This window comes from Corticium candelabrum, chromosome 1, assembly GCF_963422355.1.
Source record: "Corticium candelabrum chromosome 1, ooCorCand1.1, whole genome shotgun sequence".
Classification (NCBI taxonomy): Eukaryota; Metazoa; Porifera; class Homoscleromorpha; order Homosclerophorida; family Plakinidae; genus Corticium; species Corticium candelabrum.
In genome coordinates this window covers 16,449,927-16,466,079 of record NC_085085.1, presented here as the reverse complement: position 1 = coordinate 16,466,079, position 16,153 = coordinate 16,449,927, and the positions used below count along the sequence as shown (strand labels likewise).

Genomic DNA, 16,153 nt, shown 5'->3' with positions numbered 1-16,153 from the left:
GGGACTCTTGCCTCGCTCTTCTCTACTGTCCGTACCATTAATTAGCGTGACGCGTAGGGTCGCAATCTGTTCTGTAGAGAGATTCTCAGTCTCTGTAAGACAGTGGCTGCATGCAATTGTAGGACATGGTTGATCAAGCTACAAACAAATGGGTCTGTCCTGACGACAGGCAGTTGATTCTACGATCAAGGTAAATCAATTAGCGGTTCTACGGAACACCGAAATGACGTATTTAGTGAAGAAAGTGTTATCTACTGTACTATTTGTTATCTAGGCTCGGTGCTGGTTGGTCTTACTGGACAGCAGAGCAGGAATCTCTAACTTACTCTCCTCGACGTTCTGGCAATGAGACGAGCCAGGTGAGCAGTGAAGAGCAGCGGATTGTCGCCGATGTGATTGCAAGAGCGGCTGATATTGATCGTGATGAGGAAGAACGTATTGGGTAAGCAGCTATGTGACAGTGGGAATGCCCTGTAGATTGTAAAAAATAGAATAGAACAGTAAGCTAGGTGCCAATTAATAGCTTAGTAGGAATTAATTAGAGCTATAGTCTGTTAGTTTATCGGTATTGTAGAGACAGCGGACGACCAGTTACGCTTTGTAGTAGAGTAGATAGATGGTGATTAAAAAAACATTACATGAATATTTAGATGGACAACTTCCCACGTTGATCAGCAGGGTAACAGGAAAAATGGACAATAGAGTATGAAACACATATGAAACACATCATATGAAACACTTGATATGAAACACTTGCTATGGAACACATGATAGTAAGGGAATTTTGGTAGCACATTTAATTTAAATTTTATGGACATTCTTTTTCTCTATATGTACTGTAAACATGCAGGAATTAAGTTTCATAGGGTAAAATTTTGCTACATTCATGAATGAGCTTTTTCCACATCTAAATTTTAATGTGTTCAACAATGTCAAGAGTGCACGTGTCTTGGAATCAATGGCATGCAAGTATGTCAGTAGTGGCTTTTACAATCATGTATATAGTATCCAACTTCTGTATATAGTAATTCATGTAATTTCAGCTGTGAGACATAACAAACAGGACTATACAGTCACATGACTGAATGAATACCGTATAAGATGAAACTTTGGCAGGAATTTATTTTGGCGGTTTGCTAAGAATTGACGGTAAAAGCATATTGGTGGATTTTATTTTGGCAGTTGGACATCATTGTTGGATAATTGGTATGTACGATATTCCCCACCCACTACTAATAATAATTATGTGGCTGCTTTCATAGAGGAGTTTGCGATTACGGATTTTAACTCGCATGACTTCACTTATACTTCATCGATAGTTGCATGGCCTTATTGTCATTAACCTCCCTATTTGACAAGGTAGGCACAACAGACGGCAAGCAGTGGTTACCATCTTGTACCCTAGCTCATCCGCGCCATATATCGCATGATGCTTGATTTACGTGAGTGATGATGTCAACATATCCCGGTGGCCAAATTGATGGCGGATTTATATTGGCGGTCGCTAACAAATCCGCCAATCCACCAAAATTAATTTCCCGCCAATATTTCATCTTATCAGTAGTGTACTCAAAGGGGTTGTGCGTTTCCACTTTCATAACTGTGGATGTGGATGTGTAGATGTGTACATACTGTATGTCCTGTCACGTTTGGGAATGTGCAGTCAAAATAGTTCAATCACAAAGCAGTATTTGCATTTGGTTGCATGGCAAGGACAGACAATAGACAAACAGCTAATCACAAGTCATTACCGTTCATGAAAGAGTGTTTTATCAAAATTGTGTAACTCATGTTTGTAATTACCGGTTGCATGGAAATATTCAATGAAAATGTAGGCATCTGCAATGGCTAATGGAAATTTAAGCAACTGTTTTCTTAACTCACTACTATTATACAGGAACTTAGCATTAAGTAATTACGTATACAGCAATGTCTTGATGTAGTAATTTTCTTATTTTGAGCGTTGAGGACTATTAAGGAAATTTTGGGTCACATAATGAAACAGTTGCTTTGTATGATTTTTAGCACATTTGGAAGCAAAATGGTGTCTAAATTTACATTACCTATACAATCAGTTTATTACGATTTCAAAGAGCTCTTAACTGCATGTAGAAGCAATTGTGTAAGCACAGCTTCAGTTACTATAGTAGCATCATAAAACACAGTCAACTTGATGACATTAGCTACTAGTTAAAGGGTAAGGTGTGTTCAGCAGTTACTACACACTGAGAGTTAACACTCATCATCAACTGAAAGAATCTGCAACTACAGACACAAGACTAGTTAGTGTTGTGTCTGATCAAAATGATATCAATGTCCATCATATAGACCTAGATGCTAAGCACCAGAGGAGGTAGAAATCTAGAGTGCGTTAAAGCCACGCCTATAGACAAATTTGGTCTTCTCTAGACCTTGTTTGCTTTGTTTCTGGGCTGCTGTATGTCTGGATGTACTCTAAATGGTGATTGATAAGAGTTGCTTTGTGAATTGATGTTTACATGTAGACTTCACATGGTTACGTGTCAGTGGTCTACAATGTTCCTTCTTTCCGTGGTTCCACGACCTTTTTTTCTGTATTGTCTGTGTGAGACAAGACGGGTCGTTATACAATGATGTTTCGTCAGTTATCCCAAGTTGTCCCGCCGTTTTCGGTGAGTAGCGACCACAACTCTGCTATTAGTAGAAAGCTAGCGTGCTGTAAAGGAACTCCCACAGGTGAATCTGACCTCAAGGCAGTTAAATCTAACGGTACATCTCCAATTGGTAGTAAACCTTAAGCCTGATTCACAATATTGACGCTGACGCCGATGCTGACGCCGATGCTGATACTGATGCTGGAATAGAAATGAATCCTATTCCAGCATCAGCGTCAGCATCAACATTAAAAGATGACGCCTACGCCAAGGTGGTGTCTTGGATGTTGACACTCAGCTGAGTGTTAGCGTCAATATTGTGAACCAGCCTTTACTCTGAGTACCTTACTCTAACCCTAGGAGGATTCTGAAAGCGACTAGTGTTCACACTTCCTACCTGCAAAGCAGTCAACTAAACTGTACAGGATAATACGACTTTCACATTTTCTGCTGACCCAATATCAAACGAAATGTTAGAAGTTACAACTTGTGGCAACGTTAGTCCACCATTGATTCATGCATGTGCAAGTAGGCATGGTTAAACAAATCCGTCGTATGCCGCCTCACCTCTACTTTTCTACTTGTGCTGATTTACGCCAGACAAACGCGCATAAGTGTTGCTTTCACCAAGGAAAAGCAAGAGCGTTTATAATAAAAAGAGTCTCGACCTCTCAGAACCATTAGTGTGTGTATATCCGGATGTTGCACTCACAGTGGCTCAAGGCAGACTGAAGTAGGCACGTGGTTGAGATACTGGGTTTAGAAGGTGCTTGTTGGCTGAATAGTAAGACCGCCCAGGTAGCACTGTGCTAGCTTTCTACCTCTTCCGAGCTCGAGTGTAAGGTAGAGGCACTCGACGGATTTGTTCAATCATTCCTACTTGCGCGCATGAATCATTGATGGACTAAAATTGCCACAGGTTGTAACTCCTAACATTTCATGCGATCCCACCGAAAGTATGATGGCGGGGAGGGTCTGGCTGCACGAGACTAGTAGAAGTGTGGACACTAGTCGCTTTCAGAATCCTCCTAGGGTTAGATGGTACACTGTCAGAGTAAGGTTTACTACCAGTTGGAGACGTGTGACTAGTTAACGTTACATTAACTGCCTTGAGGTCAGATTTGCATGTGGGCATTTCTTTGATGCAGACTATCTTTCTACATCGCACAGAGGTATGGTCGCCACTCACCAAAAATGGCGGGATAACTTAGGAAAACTGACAAAACATCATTGTATAACGACTCGTCTTGTCTCACGCAGACAATAGAGGAAAAAGGTTGTGGAACCACGGAAAGACGGAACATTGTAGACCACTGACACGTAACCATGTGAAGACACGTGTAAACATCAATTCACAAAAGCAACTCGTATCAATCATCATTTAGAGTACATCCAGACATACAGCAGCCCAGAAACAAAGCAAACAAGATCTAGAGAAGACCAAATTTGCCTATATGCATGGCTTTAATGCACACTAGCTGATCAGATGCACTGTAAAGGGAAAGCTCACATTAAAATCAGCATTTTAGCCAACCCTCTAAGCTGCAATCCAATGCAATTGTTGGCTGCGTTGATTGTTGAAGGGCTTGTGTTAACAACCTTTCTTTAGTGGTTGAGAAAGCCATAATACAGAAGGTGTGCTGTAGCACCACAAGGGTGTCCTGAGTCTGTGTCACTATTTGTTTGTTTGTCCATTAAGTCACTTGGTCAATTAGTTGATCAGTCAGTTAGTACAGCCTCGGCCTCTCAGATCCGTGTAGCGCCGATTTAAATCAGCCTATTTTAAATCAGCGCTACACAGGTCTGGTAGGCTGAGACTAGCCAGTTGGGTAGATTGGCTGCTTAGGTGCTGTGTTACTTTTCTGTTTAGCTGCTTTATTTGTAGCACCCTAGCTTCATCTGCGCCAATCAGTGTCCAGTATTTGCTTACAATAAATGGCATATCCCACTTCCGCTACATATTGACCGGTCAATAAATTGGGCCGTACAACTGCCTGGGGCTACTGGCTTATCAAGATGTGAATTGTTTGTGAACATAACAATTAGGCTACTGAAACATATCTGTCAGCCAGAACAAACAATACGTGGGTCTACGGATTCGCATGGAAATCATAATGAGTTCTTTCATGCGTGTAGCAAGTGCAGACCTGAGCAAACTAAACTGACAGTTGTCCTTCTGGAAAAAATTAACCGTGGTTAGGCATTCAGCAACAGAATGATACTCGCGCGCACAGACGGCTCTAGACCAGCTACATGGTAGAAGGTGGATACAGCTTTCCACCTTGCCTCCGAACTTCATGCACAAACCTTGCAAGCCAGTAGTTCATTTCTCTGTTGTTCATAACATGCAGATCATGCACGTACCGCCCGAGCGCTCCCTCTAGATCTTCAGTTGGCTGCTTGTTTCTCCATTTCTTTCATGCGTTGAACACTCTAACCGCGCACATGCAGTAGCTTTTATGGTGTTAGGGGGAACACGCGAATCAAGAAACTTCTGAAAACTACTGGATGAAATTGGAAACAAGATTCAGAAGACTGCTGATCAGAAACAACAACAACGTCTAGCAGTTTACTAGCTTCCAAAAATCAATAACTGGCAATTCTGCTGTTTCAATGCCCAAGTCGATTTCAGAACATTTTGCTACACAACTGATTTGAACTTTCATGCCTAGAGGATATCACCGCCTCAGCCGGGTGCTACAAGCCGGTTATAGACCTTCTGGCAAGTGTATAAACGAAAACACCCCGCTGCGCCCAGCTCATTAGCACTCGGGCTTTGTCCTCGTGCCAACTCGTGGGCGGAGCAGGGTGTATTTCGTTTATACACTCGCCAGCGGTCTATAACCTATACTTATTGTAAGTAAGGGTGCGTCTCCGCTTGGGCTTAAACATGTTTAGAACTTGTTTAAATCTTAAGAATAATCACGTCTCCACCAGCGTTAAACATGTTTCTGAGGTAGTTTAACGAAGTGGTTTAGGTTTAATGGTCACGTGATAGTAACGCGCATTCCACTACGATGTAAGTTAGTTTTTTCGCGCTGTTCTTCTTTGGAGACTATGGAAGAAGACAGAATTAGGCAATGTCAGAGACGGCGTAGACTGATGCGACTTGGTGCGTCTTTGCCAGCTCTTAGAGCTATAGACAGCTGTATTGCACAGTGCGGAGAGCCAATTGATAACTTTGGATACCATCTTCTTACATGCAAGTGGGGAGGAGGTGCTATTCATTGACACGATCGAGTCTTAGACAGTGTACATCAAATGTTATCTTCAGTTGGTTTGCGATGCAGGAAAGAACTAACTGAACAATTTGAAGGCAAACAACATCCAGACATTGCTGTGTACAACTTTGGCAATGGCAAGAAGCTATTGCTGGACATAACCATCACTCATCCTTGGGCTCAGAATTATATTGGTCGAAGTTGTACAACAGCAGGGTTTGCAGCTGCAGAACGAGACCGTATCAAGAACAACAAATATTTGCAATGTCTACTGATCTAGGCTATCTATTTCGCTCATTCTCATTGGAAGTATTTGGTCGTTTGGGAGAATCAGCAAGAGAGACACTGAAGCAAGTGTCAAGATTAGCAGCACCGTTAGCAGGATACTCACCAGAAAAGTTTCTAAACGAGTGGCAACGCCGTCTGTCAGTTTGTTTAAAAAAGGCAATGCAATGATCCTGTCCAACAAGGTCAATACCATCATCGGAAGACAGCAGCCATCAAGGCCAAACACTTGTAATACAGTTACTGTTTGCCATTTTGGCGTAGACTTTATGTAGATTTTTCTGTTTGTTTTCTTGTAATTAGAACCTAGAGTTATCGTAGTTTGCTTACCTGTAGTTATTTCACTTTAGCCTATATGTATGCTGAGAGAGAGAGAGAGAGAGGGAGGGAGGGAGGGAGAGAGAGAGAGGGAGAGAGAGGAGATATCCCGGATATGGACTGTGGTTGTGATTTAGTCGTTCTGTCAGCCAGATACTCGATAGTCATGATGGTAACATCTGATTCAATTTCGAAATGTCCTCTGGTGTGGAGATGGCTTCATCTGAATTCGAAATCGCTTGTCCAGTGGCTAACTGCACTGTTGGTCGTTACAACTGCGGTAGCAGATATTGCGTATTTGATCATATCCGAAGCAACCACACTCTTGATGACATCCCCAGTGCTTTTCTCATTAGTCACTCGTTGGAACATTGTGTCTATTGCCAAAAACCGTTTGTGAGTTGTTCGCTGGATTGACACATGAGACGATGCGTAATGAGAAAACAAGAAGCGAGGAAACAATTTCAACAACATCAGCGTTCTTACCCATGCTTGTCAATCGTTCGGTCGACATCGAAGCTAAGGAGACGGTTGGTAAATACGATATTCCAATTCAAATTGATCACCATTCGTTCATTGGTTATCCGTCATGTGATTCAAGCGGAGTGTCTGTTCCTGAGGCTAGACACATATAGCAACCGTGAAATCCTGTACTCCTTAGATACTGAGTGTATTACAAAATCAATCATTGTTTCTGTAAAAAAACGTTACTCCACGTTACCAAGATGTTTTTCGAGAATGCTGTGTTATGGCCATGTCAAGAATATTAGACAACAAGACTGATGAAGCTGCTTGGAAACTCTTTCTTGATCCCCAGATTTCTTCTTTAACCAATCCACAGAGGAGGGAAGTCGGGAAACAAGGAATTGGAACGACGTTTTAAGCTATTCAAAAATGAAAAATGGTCTGAATTGTATGAATCAACAGCGCCAAAATCACAGACAGCCAAATCATTAGATCGTCCCAATGAGATGGAAAATAATCTTCCAGCTAATTTGGTGTCTGCTGTTAGGAACAAAGTAAAAGCTGGTGACTCAGTGCCATTGACAACAACGCTTGATGGGAAGCCATACACCATTGCTTCAAAAGAAGGCATTCAACAAGAAGACCCCCTGGGCCCCTTTCTATTCAGTCTTGCTATTCATCCAATGTTGGTCCAAGTAAGACGCGAGTTCCAATCAGTTTTGACACCTTCTTATCTTGACGACATTACTATCCTAGGACCAATCAGTGATGTAACCGACACGTACTGGAAACTGAAAGGACATATGTCTAATATTGGTCTAGAATTAAGAGAAGAGAAGTGTGAAATCTATTCACCACTTGGTATCAGCAGATGTCAGCTACCAATACGCGAAATGAAGGATGGATTCGAGCTGTTGGGTACTCCAGTTGGATCCGATACCTTTGTGAAGGATGTCTGTCATGGCAAGGTTGAAAAATTAAACCCTCTTTTGTCTAAACTGTCTCTACTGCAGGATGCCCAGATAGGAGTTCTCCTGCTAAGGTAGTGTGGTGTGCCTAAGATCATGAATCTTCTTCATATGGTCCCTCCTTGCCTAGTAGATGTCGCTTGTGTACAACACGATGACAACATTGTTACTACGTTTGAAGAAATTATCGGCGTCAAATGTACAGATACACAAAAGCAGCAGGTCCGATTGTCAATAAAGAACGGAGGTTTTGGTCTCACATCAGCAAGAGATACAGCTCCTTCTGCATTTTTAGGAGCTTGGGCAAACAGTTTGAGCCATCTACCTGTTCATGACGATTATGTGAGGCCCATGTGTTCCTACGTGATTGATGATTTGCAGTCTTCAAACTATTCGATTTCTACTCATTTGAATTCATCCCTGCATGATCTACACAACGACAGTCAGTCACTAAAGGAAATAATCCCTTCTATCTCAAGTCTTCCAGATCATCCAAAAAAATTGCAACGTCGGCTGCAGTTAGTCAAAAATAAGAGCTCATTTCAACAGTATCTTGAAGTGTGTTCTACAGATAAAGAAAAAGCAAGGTTGATCAGTTCATCAGGTCCCAATGCAGGTAGTTGGTTGGAGGCGATTCCAAGCACGCAGCACTTCACACTGAGCAGTGCACAGTTTCGCACTGCAGCACTTATGCGACTTGGTGCACCCTTGCCAGCCTTGAGCAACATCCAAAAATGCACGCCCAATTGCGGCAATTCAGTTGATCTCTATGGCTACCATCTCTTGACTTGTAAATGGGGAGGAGGCCCTATACACCGCCATGACCATTTATCGGACAGTTTATACGACATGTTCAGGTCTTTAGGCTTTCGGTGTAAGAAGGAGCTACAAAATCAATTCCTAGGAAAGAAGCGTCCAGATGTCGCTGTCTATGATTATAATCAAGGCAAAAAGTTACTGTTGGACATGACAGTTACTCATCCCTGGGCACTGCATAACATCGGATCGAGCAAAACGATATCAGGGTATGCTGCATCTTCAAAAGAGCGCTCAAAGAATACCAAGTGTTTGTCTGCAGCAATAGACCTAGGACACTTGTTCTGACCTTTTGCATTGGAAGTGTTTGGCTGTTGGGGTGCTGAGAGTGTTAACACTTTGAAGGAGGCTGCCAGTCTTGCGCCAGCAGCACTGGACATGTCTTACCTTACGGTGACTTTGCAAACTATTGGTGTCGTCGATTGGCAGTCTGCCTTCAGAAAGGAAATGCAGATATGATACATAACAAGGTTGCAGCAATTATAGGACAGACTCCAATAGATCCTAATTCGATAAACAATATTGAAGCAAGACATTACAGTATCGATTTTACGTAAATTAGTTTCATTCTTGCGTGTTAGTGTTGATGTAGAGTAAGAGGTTGTATTTGTGTCTACATAGCATATGGTAGTTTGCTTAGCGACTGACTTGATGGTTCTAGATCATATTCTGTATCTACGTTGAAGATTTTTTCAAATAAGAGAGAGAGAGAGTGATTTCGGCAAAGACAGAAACTTGTGTCTCTGATTGTTCTCGAGACGATTAGAGTTTAAACATGTTTAATGTTAAACATGTTTAAAGAGCAACAAGTGCAGCACAGCCTAAGTGGCATCTTAGAATAGTTTACTAGATTTCTGTCAGTAAGATAAGATCACACCTTTAAGGTTTGTCTCTTTGTTGAAATCTCTGGCAGACCATTTTGCTTGTCTCACTGAGTTACTGTCTTTACTTATTAGACTTGAACTTACGTACAGAACAGTACAGGTTAAAAGTATTATCCATGACAGTTCAAGTCAGTATCACTGTCACAGCAAACTACAAGTTAAAACTATGCACCAATAGTAGTTCTACATCAATTCTAATGAACAGCACCTTGAATGGCTGACTGAGTTACTGTCTGACTGACCAATTGTGTGTTAGTTTGTTTAGTGATGCAACTAATTGTTTCTTCCAGTCGCTTGGTTGTACGGTTAGAACAACTGAAGAAGGCTGCATGCTTTGATGGATCATCTAAATGTGCTGTGTGTGGAGAACGAGTCCGGATCTTTCCACGTACATCAACAGTCTGTGCAGGTTGCAAGAAGGTATGAAATTTTATACTTATGTTTGTCTGCTTGCTAGTTTGTTTGTTACGACACTCTCACAAAGAATGTCATTGTGAAATGACTAGTTCATAATAGTGTGAAAGATCATCTGTTGGTATATCTGTTGACGCAAGCAATGTATATGTACTGTTTGTAATAATAGAACCTGTGTAGGGAGTTTGTCAAAGTTGTAGTGCCAAGACATCTTCAGATGATGACTCTGAAAACTTCGTTTTATGTAAAGTTTGTTTGGAAGAGCGTGAAGTAACAATGTAATCTGTTATGTGTGTCAGCACATTGTTCCCAGTGCTTGTTGCTTGTCAATAGGTATGGAAGAAAACAGGTGCATGGTTCTACAAGATGATGCCACGACATTCAAAACCAACTCAAAAGGGAATGTCACACACCTCAGTCAGAAAAGCATATGTTCAAACATGACAGTGTACACTAACAACTTGTTTCATTTGTTGACAGAGCCCTACTCCTGATCGCATCGTTAAGTCTTGGAGCAATGATGGTATTACAATGTTATTGTACCATTAAATTGCTGATCAGAGCTTTATGGTTTGGTTGGTTTAGTAATCCAATGCTTTATGTACGTTTCACTAATTGAATGCTCTAAAATGGATGTAGGGCTTTTGTATCAAATGGGTAAGACTAAATGAGATGCTGATTTGTTATTAGAGATCTGAATAGACAAAAAGTTACGCATAACAGCTAACAGGCCTTTTCAGAGTACATCATAATTATTTACTACACTTTAATTAATTAAGGGTGTATCTTTATAACATATGCAGTATTCTAAAGTATGCTAAAGTAGTAATTGGAGTGACCACAATTGGTTCATTGAAGCATCTGAAAAGCAAAGAGGGAGCAGACTGTGTATATCCTGAAGGGCAACAGAATCAAGGCATCGTCTTGTGAGACATGTATGTCATTGTTGATATATACAGGACAATCAGATAGTAGCAAAGACATGTTTGCAGTTACATATGATGACCTACAGAAGGTCATCAGTAAGTTTTCCTGGTGTCTTTTTTCTTCTTCTCTAATATAGTTTGTGTCATCTAGAGGGAAGTGCACCAGTGGTGCAAAGAATTTATTATTATATTATTATTACATGGGTAGCTGTATTTGTGGCAATTATTGACTGTAGGACTGAAAAGATTTTTAGCATTGCTGCAAGGAGATCAGCAATTGACCCCTGAGGCAAGGTCCAATTATTGGTGTGAGGCTGAGCTGTCTTAAGGCTATAAACAACGTCGTGATAAATTACTTGTGTAGCTGTAGTTTGAATTCAGTTACTGTCTTTATTGAGAGCAAGCAGTAAGTTTGCTAGGTTGGTTGTGATTCTAATATGCTGAAGTTGCTGTACATAGTAACTCTATGGATGTTATATTACAGCTAAAGGAAAAGTGTTTGGTTTATGTTTGGCAGTTAAATGCTTTCTTTAGTAGCTTGTGAAGTTACTGTAGTGTTATGGAAATGCTGATATAGTCACTGGCATGTGGCTTTGTTCTATCTTCACATGACATAGCTCTGCGAGTGCTGTAGCTGGCTTATCTTGCTAGTTCAGTCACACTTACATAATGATGGTCAGTAAGTTAGTTAGAATTCAAAAAATTAACAAAAAATTGATATTTAATTGCTAGGTGTAGAATCCAAACTAGTGACTGCAGTTAGATAAGAATTTTACACTTAAAAGCTATACCAATCAAATTTCTTGATGCTTGAATTTCCCGTCCAATTTTGGGTTTGATAAAAAATATATAAAGTTGTTGATGTGCATGTGTGCAATAATGTGGCTGCTGAAGAAATATAGGTTCATACATGCTACAAGTACATTATAAGGCCACTCTGCAGGTGTTAACAGGGCATATAGTCCAGCATCTGTTTCACATTTGCTTTGGTATTCCCTTCATTTGTTTTAGTGTCATTTTTTACCTCGTGAGCTTGTAGGCAGTGCAATGAGAACAGTGCATGCTCAAGTGTCACGTGTTCAATACTGTTTTGGTCGGTTTGGTTTTCATGTCAATATATCAAAGTATCAAGAAATGTACTTAGCACCAAGCAGTATGGATGGTAGCTGGGGATGGACAAGATTGCTCCATTACGTAGCAAAACTGAGGTCTTGTGCAGTGCATGGGCATATGTGATCTAATGCTCAGTAATCAGTGCTTGATACTTACATAATGAACGTTTATGCTGTTCATATCTTGCAGTCATAACTTTTGTTGAACATATTGTTTTAACTTTGTAGAATTTGCAGTGCATCCATATCATCTTTCAAGTGACTTTGATCAAAGTTATGATTCACAAGTTTTGGCTCTAGGTGAAGGCATGTCTATTGAATTATTAAGGAAAGGAGACTACAGCAGCAGCTCTCTGAGCCCTTCTCATGCATCCAATCCCAGCGAATCTTTTTCACCAAGTAGGAATAAGAGCCCAAATGATGAAAGTGATCTGGGTGTTACCACACCTAGGAAATGCTCTACAGTGTCCCAGCAGGAAGTCGTTAGCAATGATGGAGTCAACAGCATAGCATCACAGTCATTGTCACATCGCATTGCAACTACTGCATTGGTTCAAGCAGCACAACAGGCTCGACGTTTCAGTTTAGGTAGAGAACCAAGTGAAGAAAGAGAATTAATTGCACACTCATTGCTGGAATCAACCAATGTTAAACCTGTCTCTTCCAGTCCAGAAAAGGTTTTGAAAGGAAGCAGAGACAAACCTTTTGGAAGAAAGAAAAGAATAAAGTATGGGAATGAATTGAATAATGAGGTCATTGGTGTTGAAGAGGAAGAAGAGGAGGATGTGGATGAATTATTGCAGGAGATGGGTCAAACACATCAACATCACAAATCAACTGACAGCGTGAGATCTCACGGGATGGATTTAGCATCAGGTAACAAAAAATTAACTTTATTGTTTGTATTGTCTGCTCTGCAAATCAGTGCATGCATGACATAATATACTGAACATGGAGTCAACTACAATTGTAGTGTAATCCACCCAGCTAAGTACACTATAAAGTTCAATTGCATATTTGTAGGTACATACCAGTGTGGATACATTTGTTGCTGGTTTTGAGAGGTGGAATTAGGGGTCCAACAGAAAAGTTGGCAAATCATTGTAACAGTAGACATTGGCAGCTAGTGGTCTTATCCTGATTTCAATCAAAATATTGTAATGAGAGTAGTTTGGAAATAATAGTTGATTCTCCTAACCTAGTTACTAAGCAAACATTTATCAAAAATTCTGGCATACAAACCTTGAGTATCTTGGCAAAAACCAGGAGAAGTATTTGGAATAAGGCAACAGGGTGTGAATTACTGCAGTAGTATTGATAAATAATGAAGCTACATTTTATAGTGACAGCCGTAGCTGCATGAACTTTGTTTTCAGAAAATTTGAGACTGACAGTTTTGTGTATTTTAGTTTGTTTGGTGTCGAATTTAAATCTGATTTTTGTCTCTTTCACAGGGCAAGGGACAATTCATTTTTCTATTCTGTATGACACCGACTCATGTGAGATTCGTTTGGAGTTAGACAAGTGCAGGGTATGATTGTCTTTGTCTTTCTATGTATTACATAACCTTGGTTGCTGTTGATTGCTTTTTATGTGTAGTCACTTGCTATTCCAGATCATTATGGGCCGTTGAATCCTTTTGTGAAGTTGGATCTTCTTCCATCATCCACAAAGGTTAGTAACTGATCTGTCACGTTGGATCGTCATAATTACGGCGTGATCACTGTTGTCTTCGTCATCCTCTTCATCATGAGAGACTAAAGAAGTTCTTACTGCAGGCTCGGCTGATGACAAGTAACGTAGTCCAAAAGACAGCAACTCCTAGTTTTCAGCAGTTGATCACATACCCAGGCATTTTGGAATCTGATATAAAGCAGAAGACTTTGAGGTATTCTGTGTATTGTAATTTGACGTGTATTGCTTCTACTACAGTTACACGTAGGCTGTGTGTTATGCATGCTGGTCGTTTGGGTAATGAAGTCTATATTGGTGAGACACGACTTTCATTGAAGAAAGTAACACCTAACAAAGAGGAAAGAATGGATCGTGTCTTAGAAAAACTACCTCTGGTGAGCATGTTCTTGTTACCTGCTTGCCATTGTCAGTTTACATGTGTGTTCAATTTTAGCTGCAGCCTGATACTGTAAGTGTTTGTTTGTGTGATAACCACGGTTGATGACACAGAATGGCCTCTGTAGAAAATGGAGAAGGATGACAGGGGAGTTATTCAGGTGGCACTTGAGTATTTGTCTGATCAGAAGCGGTTGGTGGTGGGAATACTGCAAGCTGCTGGACTTGCTCCAATGGACAGCAATGGGCTTTCTGATCCATTTGTAAAATGGTATGCTCAACAATTCTGAGTGTTTAATGATGAATTATTCTTCTGTTGTTGTCTGTCCGTCATACTGCCGTAAAGACTATTGCATGATGAAAAGTGAAAACAAGCAAATTAGAATACATGTAAATAGTTGTGATGCAGTAAGTCCTGCTTGTCTACAACACATTTGTTGAACAGAATCTTCTGATTTCAGTTACCTACATCCAGATCCACACAAGAAGACCAAACGCAAGACTAATGTTATCAAGAAAACACTCAATCCCAAATTCAATAAAGTAGGCAAGTAGTCAGTCATAGCTTTTCCTCACCTACCACTATATTCCATACAGGAATTCACTTATACAATGAAGGCAGAAGATCTTGCCAAAATGTCTCTTGAAATCACAGTATGGGACCATGATCTTGGGAGAAATGATTACATAGGTTGTTGTCAATCACTCCATTTTCCGATTTCCAGCTGTAGTTCTTGGTGTTCTCATCTGTGTGTAGGTGGTATTCGTATGGGTAAAGATGCTAAAGGTGAGTTGCTGCTACATTGGTACAAAGTGTTGACTGAGCCCAATCGAAAGTTCACCAAATGGCACAAGTTAAGTCCCGATCATGTTTCCGATGAACAGTAACTAGAATATTGCACTGTGTTTCTACAATTTCCCATGTACAGATTATTCTTTTACAGCTGCATTTGCCGGTCGCTTTGGTTGCTGAGCTCTTGCTAGCAACAGGTTGGCCTGTTATTTTAGCAGCTTTTGCAGTTACAACTGCATGTGGTTGTGTTTATAGGCACCGTTAAAGTTTTTAGGTTTGAATTAATCATTTAAACAAATGTTAATCAGGAATGTGCATGTAAGATACAATTGATCTTCACCTGACTACATGGATGCTCAGATCCCACTGTGTGTATGCCGTAGTATAATTTGTTTGTGTATATGACAGATCTACTGAGTTGTGACTTCATATATTATGTGCTGTTAAGGCTACTTGCACGTAATTCAAATCCTTAATTCCACTATAAACTTTTTATAATATGTCACTGCAGTTAATTATTAATTATGATATACCTGGTGTACAAAGACTAATCCCAAGTAAATAGTTGTGATGCAGTAAGTCCTCTCCCTCTCCCCTCCCTCTCTCTCCCCTCCCTCTCTCTCCCCTCCCTCTCTCTCCCCTCCCTCTCTCTCCCCTCCCTCTCTCTCCCCTCCCTCTCTCTCCCCTCCCTCTCTCTCCCCTCCCTCTCTCTCCCCTCCCTCTCTCTCCCCTCCCTCTCTCTCCCCTCCCTCTCTCTCCCCTCCCTCTCTCTCCCCTCCCTCTCTCTCCCCTCCCTCTCTCTCCCCTCCCTCTCTCTCCCCTCCCTCTCTCTCCCCTCCCTCTCTCTCCCCTCCCTCTCTCTCCCCTCCCTCTCTCTCCCCTCCCTCTCTCTCCCCTCCCTCTCTCTCCCCTCCCTCTCTCTCCCCTCCCTCTCTCTCCCCTCCCTCTCTCTCCCCTCCCTCTCTCTCCCCTCCCTCTCTCTCCCCTCCCTCTCTCTCCCCTCCCTCTCTCTCCCCTCCCTCTCTCTCCCCTCCCTCTCTCTCCCCTCCCTCTCTCTCCCCTCCCTCTCTCTCCCCTCCCTCTCTCTCCCCTCCCTCTCTCTCCCCTCCCTCTCTCTCCCCTCCCTCTCTCTCCCCTCCCTCTCTCTCCCCTCCCTCTCTCTCCCCTCCCTCTCTCTCCCCTCCCTCTCCTCTCCCCTCCCCTCCTTCCTCTCCTCTCCCCTCCCTCTCCCCTCCCCCCTCTCCTCCC

At 41.5% G+C, this 16,153-nt stretch overlaps 1 protein-coding gene across 1 annotated transcript; it reads left to right on the top strand.

Moving 5' to 3' along the window:
* Positions 1–21: 21 nt before the first annotated feature.
* On the top strand, positions 22–15,209 carry LOC134187833 (rabphilin-3A-like). The gene is made up of 16 exons (XM_062655999.1): positions 22–190; positions 275–442; positions 9,881–10,010; positions 10,185–10,274; positions 10,338–10,421; positions 10,485–10,527; positions 12,271–12,918; positions 13,497–13,573; positions 13,642–13,716; positions 13,821–13,930; positions 13,985–14,111; positions 14,171–14,185; positions 14,241–14,383; positions 14,574–14,655; positions 14,710–14,803; positions 14,870–15,209. Exons 1-16 carry the CDS (start codon positions 126–128, stop codon positions 14,998–15,000), a joined length of 2,082 nt encoding a protein of 693 aa, XP_062511983.1. The 5' UTR covers positions 22–125; the 3' UTR covers positions 15,001–15,209.
* Positions 15,210–16,153: the final 944 nt, after the last annotated feature.